Source organism: Populus nigra, chromosome 13 (assembly GCF_951802175.1).
Source record: "Populus nigra chromosome 13, ddPopNigr1.1, whole genome shotgun sequence".
Lineage (NCBI taxonomy): Eukaryota > Viridiplantae > Streptophyta > Magnoliopsida > Malpighiales > Salicaceae > Populus > Populus nigra.
In genome coordinates, this window is record NC_084864.1 from 3,302,168 (window position 1) to 3,318,989 (window position 16,822).

General features: G+C 38.0%; 1 protein-coding gene across 1 annotated transcript; it reads left to right on the forward strand.

Annotated features, from left to right (window-relative positions):
• Positions 1-261: 261 nt before the first annotated feature.
• LOC133671492 (uncharacterized) lies at positions 262-6,775 on the forward strand. The gene is made up of 8 exons (XM_062092258.1): positions 262-703; positions 796-1,083; positions 1,724-1,825; positions 2,861-3,407; positions 3,630-4,362; positions 4,461-5,356; positions 5,459-6,046; positions 6,136-6,775. Exons 1-8 carry the CDS (start codon positions 262-264, stop codon positions 6,773-6,775), a joined length of 4,236 nt encoding a protein of 1,411 aa, XP_061948242.1.
• Positions 6,776-16,822: the final 10,047 nt, after the last annotated feature.

Below are 16,822 nucleotides of genomic sequence, written 5' to 3' on the forward strand. Positions count from 1 at the left end.
CTTGCCCATGAAATAATCCATGTCTAAGATGTTGCATTCACATTCATGCATTTTTGAACATACACTTATGAAAATGAAGAACGAACTCAATTAGATGCTCAACATCAAAAGGAGTTGAACGGTCTGAAGAAAGATGTCGCCAGGCTTATTAGCTTACTCGAAAAAGCCCTGACATCTAAGTCAGGAGAAGGGACATCCTCCCAACCAGCATTTACTGCTTAGATACCACCAACGCCTCTAACATTCTTCAACCTACCAAACATGGGGGCAAGCGGATCTTCACATGAGCCCCAATATGTTATGCATTTCCCAGCTCAGCCTATATACCCGATGAGGATTCCTCATGTTGATGAGTTAACCTTGGAGGGGTCTCATAAGGACAAAATGATAGGAGCTGAAGGTTTGGAGAAGTGGGCTGCCCTAGAGGAGAGGGTAAGGGCAGTTGAGGGAAATCATTTGTATGAACCGGTGAAAGCCGCCGAGATGTGTTTGGTACCTAACATAGTCATTCTTAAGAAGTTTAGGGTGCCAGAATTCATCAAATACACTGGAACTCAATGTCCAATAACCCACCTTAAGTCATATTGCAATAAGATGGTCGAGGTAGTGCAAGATGAGAAGTTGTTAATCCATTTCTTCCAGGATAGTTTGAGCGATGTTGCTCTCACTTGGTACATGCGTTTGGATAACACCAAGATAAGGGGTTGGAAAGATCTAGTCGATGCCTTTATTAAGCAATATAAGTTCAATATAGACATAACCCCTGATAGATCAAGTTGCATTCATTGGAGAAAGGTCATAAGGAATCTGTAAGGGAGTATGCACAAAGGTGGCGCGAAACGGTAGCACAGGTTAATCCGCCATTATTGGAGAAGGAAATGATAGGTTTGTTCTCCAATACTTTTAAAGAACCATACTTTGAGTACTTGGTGGGAAGTTCTGCACAAAGCTTCTCTGATTTGGTTGTTATAGCTGAACGAATTGAACAAGCCATTCGAATGGGTAGGATCACAGACCCAAGTGAAAAAAGGGGTTTTGTTGGACGCAAGAAGGAGGTTGACGTCCACAACGTCAAAGGTGAAGGTAAGGGAAGAAAGCACAACTTCAGGCCACTCATGACCATTCCTCCCACATCCAATGTAAATTTCACTTCGCCTTATCTAAAAATCCAAACAAATACCTAAAATATCCCGTACCACCAAAGGAACACATTTCACCCATGCAAAAACTTCCCTACAAACCAAGAAAAATTGCCTCCATTTCCCATACCTCTTAGTGAGATGTATCAAAGATTGCTCAGCATTGGCCAACACTTATTCCTTTAACACCTTTGCAACCACCTTTTCCTCAATGGTACTGACCAGACCAGAAATGTGAGTACCATGTTGGTATCACTGGCCATAATATTGATAATTATGTGTCTTTCAAAAGGAGAATCCTCCAACTCATCAAAGCTGGTTAGATTTCCTTTGATGATTTTTTGAACATAAAATCCAACCCGCTACCGCACCATGCTTCTGGAAGTGGAGGAGTGAATGCTTTGGAAGAAGAAGAGAGGGGTATAAATGTCCTAAAGTTGATAATGGAGAGATTGTACAAAATGTTGAAACAGATTGGGTACCTCAAAACACCCATCAAAAAGCAAGCCATAGAACATGAGGGTGAATATTGTGAGTATCACCAGCATATGGGACACCATATAAATTCTTGTGAAGAGTTTCAGGCAAAAGTAGAAGACATGATGGCATTGGGAGTGTTGAGGATAGGGGGCTTGAAGAAAACCTTGTAGGAACCATGACTGGTTTCGACAAAAAGGTTGAAGTCTGTAGATATCAACCAACGGAGGGAGGACCCCCAAGAATGATTTTGGCTAGACTTGTGAGCACAATTAATGGAAATTATAATACCACACCTTATAATTATGGTTATTCTTTTCATACCACGAGACTAGCTCCTACTTTTCTTTCTGAAATTAGGGGGTTAACCCGAAGTGGAAGGTGCTATACTCCTGAAGAGCTAGAAGACCAAATGAGGGCAAAAGGGAAGAATTGGTAGAGTTGGCCAAAATAGATGAGATCAACAAACCCGTGAGCAATGAGGAGGCTAACGAGTTCTTGAAGCTAATGAAGCACAGTAAATATAGTGTGGTGGACCAATTAAAAAAGATCCCCGCCAGGATCTCTCTATTGTCATTAGTTTTGAGTTTATAGTTGCATAGGAACATTCTTCAGAAGGTCCTTAACGAAGCATATGTTCCTCAAGATATCACATAGGATTCTATAGAACATTTGGTGGGAAGGATTTAAGCCACTAACTATCTCTACTTCACAGATGATGAACTAGATCATGAAGGAACTGGTCATAATAAGCCATTATATAGCACTGTGAAATGCAAGGATTGTGTGATCGCCAAGGTGCTGATAGACAATGGTTCCACTTAGAATGTATTGCCAAGGCATGTGCTTGATAAAATACCAGTTAATGTCTCTCATATGAAGCCAAGTACCATGACAGCTAGAGCATATGATGGTTCGCCAAGACCGATTATGGGAAATATTGATGTTGAGCTTGTAATTGGCCCCTAACCGTTCCAAGTTACTTTACAAGTGATGGATATTCACCCCACATACAACATGTTGTTAGGAAGACCTTGGATCCATGCAGCACGAGCCGTTGCATCCTCATTACACCAACGAGTTAAGTTTATCATCAATGGGAACTTGGTGACGGTAATGGCTGAAGAAGCTTTAACTATGGTGAGAAACGTATCGATTCCTTATATAGAGGCTGAAGAGAGTAAGGACAGAAACCTACATGCATTTGAGGTAGTAAATGCTGAATGGGTACCTGAGAAATACAGTGCAAAGGAAACTAGAGGTTTCTGAGGCGGCAAAGATGGCTGCTAAATATTTTCTGAAGCACGGACTGCCATTCCAGTATGTCCCTATCACAGGAATGCCCGAGAGGATCAAAATAATAAAGATGAAATGCACCGATCAGAGGTTCGGTTTAGGTTTTAAACCTAGAAAGGAAGATTTCAAGAGAGCGGCCGAGTTTAAAAGAGAAAGGAGATTGGCTCGAATCGAAGGAAGAGAGCCTAATGAAGGCCGAATCCAGATCCCTCCAATACACGTAACATTCCCACGACCTGCACAAGTGATCAATGCTGAGGGTGAAATTGAGAGGATGAACAAAGAATTTAGCGGTGCTACCATCCACTATCTGGAAGAGATCAACAAACAAGAAACCCAAGGGGGTTTTAAAGACCAAGAGAGCCTCTATGAAGAACTACCTCAACTGACTGTGAGTGCTCTAGAGGATGGTCTACCTGAGTTTGTGAGAAGATTAGCTGAAGGGGAAGAGTTGAACAATTGGGAAATTCAAGAAGTCCTAATTATCTTTAAAAAGTAAAAATTTATTGATTGCTTGCTTTTTATGTTTTGCTGCATTTTGTTTGAATAAATTTGCGTTGCCAATAATCGTGGCTCAAGATATTGGCAACAAGATTTTGTTTTGAGCCCTTCTGTCATTTTAAGTTTCAATGAGATCATGCTTGGTTTTTCCCTTCATCATTCCTTCTAGTTTCACCTTTTTTATTATGCACTCATAAAGGCACTTTCCGCTTTCAGGGAATCTGAAAGCGGGACATCGATAAACTTACAAACCCATTGCATTGAGAATAATTGGCCTAAATTTGATAAAACTATAACTTCAATGGATGAGGAAGAAGATGGTGAAGATGACATTGAGGAGTTCAAGAAGCTTATAAAACAATTCGAACATGCATGGGAGCCGACAAAAGAGGAATTAGAATTAATAAACGTAAGTACCGAGCATGACAAAAAGGAGTTGAAAATAGGGATGTTGATCACTACAGATATGAGGAGTGAGTTGGTCGCCCTCTTGCGGGAGTATGTGGATATTTTTGCTTGGTCATACGCTGACATGCCCAGTTTGGATACTGAAATAGTAGTGCATAGGTTACCTTTGATTGAGGGTTGCCGATCAGTCAAACAAAAGCTAAGAAGGACAAGACCTGATGTGTTGCTCAAAGTAAACAAAGAGATAACAAGACAGTGGGATGCAGGTTTCTTGGAGGTAGTAGAATATTCTGAATGGGTGTCTAACATTGTGGCGGTTCCCAAGAAGGACAACAAAATCAGGGTGTGCGTGGATTTTTGGGATTTGAATAGAGCAAGCCTAAAGGATGACTTCCTGTTACCTCATATAGACGTGTTGGTGGACAATGCTGCTAAGAGTTCCACTCACTCTTTCATGGATGGTTCTCCGGTTATAATCAGATTAAAATGGCTGAAGCAGATAAGAGAAAGACGACATTTATCACCCCATGGGGAACTTACTGTTATAAAGCAATGCTCTTCGGATTGAAGAATGCTGGAGCAACATACCAAAGGGCAATGGTTGCACTTTTTCATGATATGATGCACAAGGAAATTGAGGTCTACGTGGATGACATGATCGCAAAGTCCAAAGATGAAGAAAGCCATATCCCAGCTCTGAGGAAATTGTTCGAGAGGTTGAGAAAATATCAGTTGAAATGGAATCCTGCAAAGTGTACATTCGGGGTGAAATCAGGCAAATTATTAGGATTTGTGATGAGTAATAAAGGCATAGAAGTGGACCCCGACAAAGTAAAAGCCATACAAGACATGCCTGCTCCAAAGATCGAAAGAGAAGTTCGTGGCTTTTTAGGGCGCTTGAACTATATTGCCTGTTTTATCTCACAACTTACAGTCACATGTGAATCGATTTTTCGATTACTCCGAAAGAAGAATCCTGGGACATGGGATGAAAATTGCCAAAAAGCTTTCGATAAAATCAAGCAGTACTTACAAAAACCACCATTGTTGGTACCGCTTGTGCGCGGAAGGCCACTCATCCTGTATTTAACTGTGACCGAATCAGCTATGGGTTGTGTGTTGGGGCAACAAAATGAGTCAGGAAGAAAGGAGCAAGTCATCTACTATTTGAGCAAGAAGTTCACTGAGTGTGAATCCCGTTATAGTATGGTAGAGAAGTTATGTTGTAGTCTGGTGTGGAGTGCGAAGAGGTTGCGACAATATATGTTATACTACACTACCTGGTTGATCTCAAGAACGGACCCACTAAAGTATATCTTTGAAAACTCATACATGTCGAGTAGAATAGCCAGATGGCAAGTACTGCTAGCTGAGTATGACATCATCTACATGACAAGAAAATCAGTAAAAGGAAGCGCAATTGCTGATCATTTAGCCGATAATGCTATTGAGGATTATAAGCCATTGAACTTTGACTTTCCTGATGAAAATGTGCTAGTAACGAAAAAGGAAGAGAAGAGTGGTTGGTGGGCCATGTATTTTGATGGCGCAGTAAATGTATCGGGCAATGGGGTAGGTGCTGTGATAATTTCCCCATAAGGAAAGCAATATCCTATCTCAGTAAAGCTGCATTTCAGTTGTACAAACAACACAACTGAGTATGAAGCTTGCATCCATGGATTGGAAGTTGCATTAGAGATGGAAGTAGGGAAATTAGAAGTATATGGAGACTCAATGCTAATAATCTATAAGGTAAAAGGTGAATGGCAGACAAGGGATGAAAAGTTAAGACCATACCAGGAATACCTCTCCAAATTGGCTGAAAGCTTTGATGAAATAGAATTTACTTATTTGGGGAGAGACAGAAATCAGTTTGCCGATGCGTTAGCTACCTTAGCTTCTATGGCTATAATTGATTTTGGTGCTAAAATTCAACATGTAAACATCGAGATCAGAAATTCTCCCTCTCATTGTTGTTTAATAGAAGAAGAAACGGACAACGGCCCATGGTACACGGATATAAAAAGATTCATCCAGCATCAAAAGTACCCGTTGGGAGCCTCAAAGACAGATAAAAGGACCTTGAGAAGAATGGCTATGGAATACTATATAGATGGAGAGATTTTGTATAAAAGGTCATTTGATGGGACTTTGCTGAGATGTCTGGGGGATTTGAAAGCCAACAAGGCCCTACAAGAAGTACATGGTGGATTTGTGCTACCCACGCAAACGGACACATGATGGCTAGGCAGTTGCAAAGAGCAGGTTATTTTTGGCTGACCATGGAGAAAGATTGCATAATTTTTTTTCGAAGGTGCTACAAATGTCAAGTGTATAGCGACAAAATCAATGCGCCTCCTGCACCCTTATTTAACATGGTGTCTCCCTGGCCCTTTGCAATGTGGGGAATAGATGTGATTGGGCTTATTAATCCAAAAGCCAGTAATGGACATCGTTTTATCCTTGTAGCGATTGATTACTTTACCAAATGGGTAGAGGCCTACTCATATGCCCATGTGGCTCAAAAAGTGGTCAAACGGTTCATCGAGAAAGATCTAATCTGTAGATACGGTGTACCCGAGAGAGTAGTGACTGATAATGCTAAAAACTTCAATGGAAAGATGTTAACAGAGTTATGCACAAAGTGGAAGATCAAGCATTCCAACTCGTCCCCTTACAGACCTAAGATAAATGGCGTCGTAGAAGCTGCTAATAAAAATATAAAGAAGATTGTTCAGAAAATGGTGATTACTTACAAAGATTGGCATGAATGGCTTCCTTATGCTCTCCATGCGTATCGAATAGCAGTGAGGACATCAATCGGGGCTATACCATACTCTTTAGTACATGGAATGGAGGCAGTGGTACCATTGGAAGTAGAAATTCCCTCTTTAAGGGTCCTCATGGAATCTGGACTTGAGGAGACTGAATGGGTCAAGATACAATACGAGTAGCAAAATATGATCAGCGAGAGAAGGTTAGCAGTAATTTGTCACCACCAGTTGTATCAAAGAAGGATGGCCAAGGCATATGACCGAAAAATTCGGCCAAGAGAGTTCAAAGAAGGAGATTTAGTATTGAGGAAAATTCTGTCACTACCTGGAGAAGATCACAGTAAATAGGCGCCCAATTATGAAGGACCCTATATAGTGAAGAAGGCATTTTCAAGAGGGGCGTTGATGCTAACAAGAATGGATGGGGAAGACGTAGTTAGGCCTGTGAACTCCGATTCTGTAAAGAAATATTATCCATGATGTATAAGTCTTTATCAAATCAATAAATAAGATTGGGCCAATGATTTCTCTTTGCACCTTTTTCATATTTTTCATAAAAGGTGCCTGTCAAAAAAAAAACCCAAAAATATACCTTACAACCTCGCATGATCTCATAGACCTAATTGATCTCTTTTACCAAAATCCATTTCCCTATTGGAGTTTTGAAAAATTGATCTTGCATGTTGATTTCAAAAATAATTTGATGTTTATCCAAAAATGATATTTTTAACATTCTACTTGTAGAATGACAAGTGAATCAAGCAACTCCATCATTGAGGTGACTAAATTATAAACAAAAAAAAAAGAAAAAAATTTAAATAAACACCCTTACCCCATGACTCTTGAATCATGTGTTTTTAAATGTATGAATAATGATATGTAGTGAACTCGTTGCTCATGACCCATGAAATGCATCTTTGCAAAGACCAAACCATCACACTGGATGAGGTCAAAGTTTATTGATCTTAACTGTTTGCGCTTGAATGAGGAAAGGCCATCTTTGTTATTCCTTTCACGTTCTGAAATAAGTACATCCCTTGCGATCCCTTTTTAAGCCTGGATAATTTTTCTTTCATGAAAACAAATCCCAATTAGGATCACATCCCACACTGCGGGGCAAGAGGAAATTTCAATGAGAAAAGAGAAAAAGCCGTGAGAAAGCAAAAAAGACATAAGAGCTCAAGAAACTCAAATTCTAGGCGGCATACCCAAATCACTAGAAAAAATGACATCCAAGATAAAGTGACTATGCCTTAGCAAAGCAATAAAAAAAAAGAAGCAGCAAATCAAAGAAGAGCGGCAAAAGAAAATATGAATGACGTCAAGAGTCAAACTGTTGATAGTGATCCTCAGTCTTTGAAACCCTAAAACACTCTTTGAGCCTTATGAATCATTTTCTTTCATAGCCAAAAACCACAGCCTACGTTACGTGCCTGTAGAAGTCCTTTCTAATCAAGCAAGCAAGCAACCTGGAACAATAAACAATGCTCTCAAAATGCAAAGAATATTGTTTTCATAAGATTCATGACATTAAGAATAAACTACTCATTATTATTCATGCTGATAAAAATGAATGTTAAAAAAAAGACGGGTTATTTTTCTCAAACAAAACCTTGAGCATTTTCTCAAGCCCTTCACTTTGAAAACCTATAAAAACAAGAGGTCATCTCATGACATATTTTCACCAAAGACCTCATTGCCAAACACGAGCAAATAATCTCTTTTCCAAGAAAGAAAATAACCAAGGAGTTGCAATATTTCAAAAGCAAATTGTTTTAGATTCACATCGAAATAATTTTTGTTTTCAAAATGCAAGATCAATATTTCAAGATTCATTCTAGACCCATATTCCTTCACCAAACTGAAAGGGAGAGAAATGAGGGAATCGCCTTTTAAAACCATTATTTGTCTAAGTCGCTGACAAAGCACACTTAGGGGTAATGACCAATACAAGGGGGCAACATTGTGTTTAGGAGAAAAAATTCTAGAATTATTTAACGAGGGGGCATTTTGGTTTACAAAAGACAATTTGATCCTTTCATCAAGTGACACCGAATGTTTCTAGCAGTGAAACGAGGAGTAATGATTGGTCCTCTCAAATTATTTGATGAGTCAGAAAATCTTTAGCAAGCAAGTGGGTCATGATGGACACCACAGAGGCTGAGTTGTGTAAACAAATCTAGTAATAGACTTACATGGGCCAATTCGAGTGGGTTAGAAGCCAAGCAACAAGAAGACGAAGAAGAAATGAGGGCCTATATTTCAAATCAGGTAAAGATGTATGCATATCATCTAAACTTTGAGATATTAGACAATTAGTGTTGCAAATTTCATAAGATAAAATTCTGGCGAAATCCATCAAGTGGAAGGCCAACTTGAAATGGCCAAAGATTGAAATTGCTTTTGAAAATTCTTCATTTTTTAAGAATTTTTCAACTTGGGCAGGCCGCCCATGAGAATTAGGCCAACTGAAAAATCTCTATGTTTTTCTACTTTCTTTGATTGCGACCTCGAGCCTTCGATCATCATTTTTAGGGCGCCTTCGAGCCCTCATCTCCTTTAAAGTGCACCTTTGAGCCCTTGACCATCCAAGGTAGTGCGTTTCCTAACCCTACCTCTCTTTTGAGTACGCTTTCAGACCCTCACCTATTTCGAACGCACTTTTGAGCCCTTGCTTCCTGTCGAGCGCGCCTTTGAGCCCTCGTTTCCCTTCGAGCGTGCTTTTGAGCCCTCGCATTTTCTCAAGCACGTCTGTGAGCCCTCGCTTCCTTTCAAGCGTGCCTTCGAGCCCTCATTTTCCTTTCTCTTTTTACTTGGGTAGGTCACCCATCACAATAAGACCCTTTCTTTTTTTACTTGGGTAGGTCACCCATTATAATGAGACCTGTTTTTTTGTATTTGTCAAAAAAAAAATTCTTCGTCTTATTCTTCATTGGGAAGGTCGCTTGGAACAATTAGACCACTCGCAAAACCCTTTTCGCGTTTTATTCTTCATCGGGCACGTCGCCTGGAACAATTAGACCACTTACGAAACCCTTTTCGCGTTTTATTCTTCATCGGGAACGTCGCCTGGAACAATTAGACCACTCGCGAAACCCTTTTCGCGTTTTATTCTACATCGGGCACGTCGACTAGAACAATTAGACCACTCGCGAAACCCTTTTCGAGTTTTATTCTTCATTGGGCAGGTCACCTAGAACAATTAGACCACTCGTGAAATGACTTGTTTCTTGATTTCTACATCTCTTTGTAAAGGTCGTGTGTCAATCTAGTGTTTCCGAAGTTTTCAAGACTAGGAAAAAAAGCAAAGGTTCTTTCTGTATCTACTTTTCTTTATAAATTTAATACACAAAGCTAAAAGAAAATGAAATTTTTCAATATCTTTGTCTAGTAAATATTATAAAGAGGGGGCAACTGTCATAACCTAATTTTTGACCCTTTTATTTTAATTATTATTATTATTTTTTTTACTGAAAAGGATATAAAAAAATGATGATGAAAAAAATAATAATGATGAAAAGCAAGTAAAATGAAATAAATGAAGAATGAATTAAAATTTGGGTTAAGGGCAACATGATTGGAAGTTTTGAGGTTTAATTAAACTTTGGAATTAATCTAATTAATCCAATCAAGGGTTTAATTGGTGAATTGATAAGTTTTGAGACTTAATTGAGTTTGAAATTAATTTAATTAATCCAATCAAGGTTTTAATTGGAGAATTGATAAGTTTTGAGATTTAATTAAGCTTGGAATTAATTTAATTAATCAAATCAAGGGTTTAATTGGATAATTGACAAGTTTTGAGACTTAATTGGACTTGGATTAAATTAAATTAATGAAATCAAGAACTTAATTGAAGAAATAGCAAAGTTTGGGGTTAATTGGGGGCACGATTGAAACAGATTAAAGTCCAAGGACTAACTTGTAACAGGCGCCGAAATGCAGGAGAAATTACAGTTTACACTAGGGGCTTAATTATAAAATTTTCAAAACTTCACGGGTCAAAATGCAAATGGCCATCTCATATCCCAAACGGCGTCGTTTCGAAGGGACGTTGTTCATCTTCTTCTTTAAACCAGTGACCGTTTTCCACAGTAAAGGCCGAGAGACGTTGCAGCAATAAATTGTCCGTTGGTTTCAGTTATGGGCGCCTTAATGGTGGTCGACTCTCAGCATACCGCCGTTACCAACCCGCCGGGCTCTATGTAAGTAGAGGGGCACCTAAAAACAGGAGGGAGAGAAGAAAAAAAAGAAACTAGCAAGAAGAGAAACACAAGCAAAGCACGAAACTTCTAGGTTCATCTCTAGAACTCAAATAGGCTTCCCTCACCAATTCTGACTTAAGAAAAACGAGAGAGAAAATCAGCCAAGAGAGAGTTGAGATGGTGTGCTGAAAACAGAGTAAGGAAACAAAAAAAACAAGTTGAAACAGAGACCCAGGAAAGGAATACAATGTGAGATACAAGCATAAGGAGTAAAAGGCAATTCGAAAACAGAAGCGTCATCTTCGGCAACCTCGCGCAAATTCTCTGCAAAAGAAACAGGTAAGTCTTCTGCTCTCTTTTCCCCTGCGTTTCGTTAATTCATTTTTGCCACCTATTTTGAATTAATTTGCAAAGGCCAGGCACGCGTGATTTGGATCACGCGTGCCTCATGTGGCCCAACCGGGTCACTGGCTTGGGCCAATGACTTGGCTGGGCTGGCTAGGTCCAGCCAGCCCAAAAAAAACATAAATAATAAAAAAATAGAAAAATAGAAAAATAAAAAAATAGAAAATATGTGTATGCATGAATAAAAATAATATAAATTTACTGGTATATTCACCAACGCCAGAGTTGGGAATAAAATACTGGTTTAAATTTATATTATTTTTATTCGTTATATTTTATTTTATTTTATTTAGCAAGAAAAAAAAATAAAAAATATATGTGCATGTATGAAAAATAAATTTTATTTTATTGGTTTATTCACTGACACCTGAGTCAATTTGTTTATTCACTAGCATTAGAGTCAGGAATAAAAAATATTAATCTAAATTTATTTTATACCTGCGTAATAGTTACCAACGCCAGAGTTGGAATTATCCGTAGTTGAATATTTACTAACGCCAGAGTCAGGAATATTGTGAATAAATCATCATAACATAAGCGAATAAAAATCTAGCAATTTGAGACAAAAACAACAATGCAGTTTGCCTTAGGCAGAACTTTTAAGGGGTGATAATATCTTCCCATTTATGTAACCAGTCCCGAACCATAAAATCTCTGTTGACCAGTTAGGGTTCCTAGTGACCATAATAGTAGGTGACGACTCCTCAAACAAGACATTTTCCCTTAAGGTAACCAGATGCTAGAAATCTGTTCTTTTTCCATATTCGTGATTATTTTGAGGACCGCAGCAATGTCGGGTGCGATATTAGGTTAGCCCAACCACACATAGGAGTTTGATTCTGGTTAAAGGGGTAGCCAGAAGGGATCTCAGGTTAACCCAACCACAAAAATTTTGGTTCTGGTTAAAGGGGATTGCCAGATGGAATCTTAGGTTAGCCCAACCACACACATGATTTTGATTCTGGTTAAAGGGGATCGCTAGAAGGGATCTCAGGTTAGCCCAACCATACAGAGGATATTGGTTCTGGTTAAAGGAGATCTCCAGAAGGGATCTCAGGTTAACCCAACCACACAAAGGATATTGGTTTTGGTTAAAGGGGATCGCCACAAGGGATCTCAGTTTAGCCCAACCACACAGAGGATATTGGTTCTAGTTAAAGAGGATCATCATAAGGGATCTCAGTTTAGCCCAACCACACAGAGGAGTTTGGTTCTAGTTAAAGGAGATTGCCAGAAGGGTTCTCAAGTTAGCTCAACCACACCCAGATTTTGGTTTTAGTTAAAGAGGATCGCTAGATGGCATCTCAGTATAGCCCAACAATGCAGAGGATTTTGGTTTTGGTTAAAGAGAATCGTCAAAATGGATCTCAGGTTAGCCCAACTACACATAGGATTTTGGTTCTGGTTAAAGAGGATCGCCATATGGGATCTCAGGTTAGCCCAACCACGTAGATTTTGGTTCTGGTTAAAGGGGATCGCTATATGAGATCTCAGGTTAGCCCAACCACACAAAGAATTTTGGTTCTGGTTAAAAGGGATCGCCATATGGGATCTCGTGTTAGCCCAACCACACACAGACTTTCGTTCTGGTTAAAAGGGATAGCCAGATGAGATCTTAGGCTAGCCCAACCACACACAAGATATTGGTTCTGGTTAAAGAGGATCGCCAGATGGGATCTCAAGTTAGCCCAATCACACAAAGGAGTTTGGTTCTGTTTAAAGGTAATCGCCAGAAGGGATCTGAGATTAGCCCAATCACACAGACTTTGGTTCTGGTTAAATGGGATTGCCAGATGGGATCTCAAGTTAGCCAACCACACACATGATTTTGGTTATGGTTAAAGGGAATCATGAGATGGGATCTCAGGTTAGCCTAACCATGCATAGGAGTTTGGTTCTGATTAAAGGGGATCGCCTTATAGGATCTCAGGTTAGCCCAATAACACACAAGATTTTGGTTCTAGTTAAAGGGGATCATCAAAAGGTATCTTAGGTTAGCCCAACAATATAGGACTTTGGTTCTGGTTAAGAGGGATCGCTAAATAAGATCTCAAGTTAACTCAACCACAACATAAATTTTAGCTTTGGTTAAAGGAAGTCATCAGACAGAATTTCAAGTTGACCGAGCTGCACATAAAGACATTGGTTTTGGTTAAAGGAGATTGCCAGATGGGACCTCACATTGATCGAGCCACAAACATTAACTTAGCATTGGAAGAAAAATGAGAGGAACCCTACCATTAGGAAATTCTCAAAAGAAAAAAAAAGAAAAAGAAAGAAGAAGAAGATATAATTTAAAGGGGTGCCAAGATCGAGTTCTCAAGATAATTGAGTTATACATAGTTTTTATCGTTAGTTCCTGATTGAAAGGATCGTTATAAAGATAAAATTTCAGATCAATCAAGTTGTGAAAAGATCAAGATTGGAAGTTCAGTTTTGTTTATATTTACAAAACTTACTATGCAAAGTCTTTGCTTAGTATGTATTAGGGGGCATCTGTTGTTACTCATATTTGGGTTCCCACATAAAAAATAAAAAAATACAAAAAAAATAAAAAAATATTCAGAAGAAATCCAAAAAAATAATAAAAGTGAGAAAAGGATGCTGGAAAGCCCATAAAATGGCTAGAAATTGGTTGAGGATGTTCAAAAATACAAGAATTGAAATTTGACAGTATATTGTTTTACTGATGAGAGCCTTGTTGATAAGGAAAATTCAATTTGAGGAAGAAAAGTCTAAAATCAAATGTTTATGAACTCAATTAAATTTTATAGAGGGTTTGATTGCAAGAAAAAATGTTTTTAAGTCAATTTGGGCTTAATTGGGAAGAAATTAAAGTTCAGGGGTCCAATTACAATTTATCCAAGGACTTGATTACAAAATTTCAGAACTTGAGTGACCAAACTAAAAATGGTCATTTCACATCTCAAAACAGCACCGTCATTATTCATCACCTTCTTCATTACAACAGGGAAGCCATTTCAGCAGGAAGAAGAAGAAGAAACAATTAGCCTCAGCTGGCACAATGCAATACGTTACTGAAACATATTGGCATTTATTCGGTTATAAAGCCAGAGAAAAATAGACGCCCCTACCATCGCCAACTTTTATCATTACTTCAGCAATAACGGTCTTGAGTGTCTTTATTATTAGGGAAAATGCATGCATTCTCTGGCTATAAAAGCCAGAGAAGGGATGAACAGAGGATGCTTGGGGGGAACAGAGAAGCGAAGGAGTAAGACGGGCTCAAAACAGAAGGAAATCAAGGAGAAAAAAAAACAGAGAGGGAGAGAAAATAGGAGAACAGGGGAGAAGAACTAAAAAAATAAGGGGGAGACAGATTACAGAAACACAGAGAGAAAGACAGAAACCAAAAAAAGAAGAGAGATCTTCCGGGTCAAAACTTCAACAAAGGAAAACAGGGGAGAACAGAGGAGAGAGAGAGAAGAGAAACAGAAGCAAAACAAACCAGAAAGAGAGAAGACACAGGGACAAGGGGAATGAAACAAAGACAGTGACAGGGGGAAGATCAATCAAAACAGAAGGAGATAAGGAAAAAACAGAGGCTTGAGCCTCTTCACTAGGAGGAAGAAGAACAGTCACTGCCGCAGCAACCACCATCGTTTTTTTTTCCAACTCAAACCACCACCAATGACAACAAACACGCTCCTTCACTCCAATTAATCTTCTCTCCTTCTCTGATCCGTCTTGTTGATTAACGTTATGCAGCAAATGAAATATAATTAGCGCAGCACAGTAACCAGCTAATTATAATTAACTGGTTACTGTATCTTCTTGTGCTGGACTTTAGTATTCCAATCCACACGGCTGGGTTTAGTCTAGCCTTGTAGAAAGAATGTTTTTTTTTTGTTGGTTTTGGTCTGGTTTTATTTTGGACCGATTTCGATCCAGTTTTTTTCTAGACCAGGTTCTTTGAAAACAATTCTTTTTGAAACAATTTATAATTTTCCCGCGTATGTTTCTATTAATTTTGCTTAATACTGAATTGTATTTTTATATCGTAAAGATACAAATCCAATATTAAAATATCTAGTTTTCATCAAAACATTGCAAAAATTATAAAAACAAAAAATATTTTTGTTTTCATGTATACGGCCAAGTCTATATAAAAAAATCATATCATATTTTCATACAAAGAAAATTTTTTTAAAAAAAATATTTTAACATGCATTTTGGCTTTAATAACCAGTTCATTAAAGTAATAGGCCAATATTTCAAAAATTTCAAAAAAATCATTTTATTTTCTTTTAGTATTTGAGATTACGAATTTATACATAAAACGTATTTCCGATATTAAAAAGGTATTTCTTTTGTTGATATAGAATGATTAAATTTTACTCGATAAGACAAGGATCTCCTTACAGAGGAGAACTTTTCTTAAACCTTAGGAAGATCAAAAATTAGAACATGCAATAACGCCTCAGTTTTTTATCAGACAATCAAACAATGCAGCTTAACTTAGATATGGCGTATTTGAGGTGCTAATATCTTCCCTTTATGCAATTAGTCTCTGTGCCCGATCTTTGAGACCAATTAGGGTTCCTAGTGACCAAAATATTAGGTCGCGACTCCCATTCCAATTTTTCACAATTCCTTGTCTCCCTATATTTTTCAAATAGATAGATACACTATATGAGAGTGGACGCAATCGTCGCGATGCCGCATACGTGCGACAATGTGGAAGATTTATTACATTAGTGGCCCAACCTAGTGTTTCAAAAATTCTAGCGTAAGGCTTGGTCTATGTTTTCTTATTTTGTCAGCCGGAGTATATGGCTTATGAGGAACAATGTTATCTTCAATGATAGAATTGCAACCTTCAAAGATAACTTCCCCTTGATTCTACATCGTCTCTCAAATTTGCTCAAGTATACAAATAAGTTCTTCATGGCTACGAGAACTGATTTAATTATGGGGCCTGAAGGTTTTATAGATTGATCTAACAACACCAAATCAAGGTTTTAAGCATGATGCATAAGCTCCTTTAGTCTCAATGTTCTTTTTCTGATTTGTATTTGTTAGCTTTTTATCTTTTATTGTCTGAAAGTTCAGTTTTATATTTTTTTTCTTTTTTGTTTTTTTTTTCTTCTATCTTGCTTTTGGCTACCTTCTAGTTAGCCCTTTTAATATATCGACTTCTTCCAAAAAAATAAGAAAGGAAATAATGTTCAATCATAGGGTATCTCTCAGTCAATGGGTGAGGCTGGGTTTACACCAAGGTACTCTTTTTATAATGTTTGCATATATGTGTTTATACAATGTTTAAAATGTTCAAAACTCATCAAGAATATGATAGAAATTATTTTAGTAAATCCTCTAAAAAAAATACCATTAAAAACAGAATTATTTTCACTAATATGTTTTTTTTCCTTGTTATCTAATCAAAAGTTAATTGTTATTATATGATATGAAAAGAAAATTAAGAGAATTACAGGTAGCTCCCCTCTAGTCCACAAATCCTGAAATATTTCTGGCTATAAGATCAATAAACGGGATATTCTCAATTATTCTATGGGAAGGATATCGATCAATTACCTACAACCCTGTAAATCCAATGTTGGTCTACTAAAGCTAATCGATTAAATTCCTTCGTTAA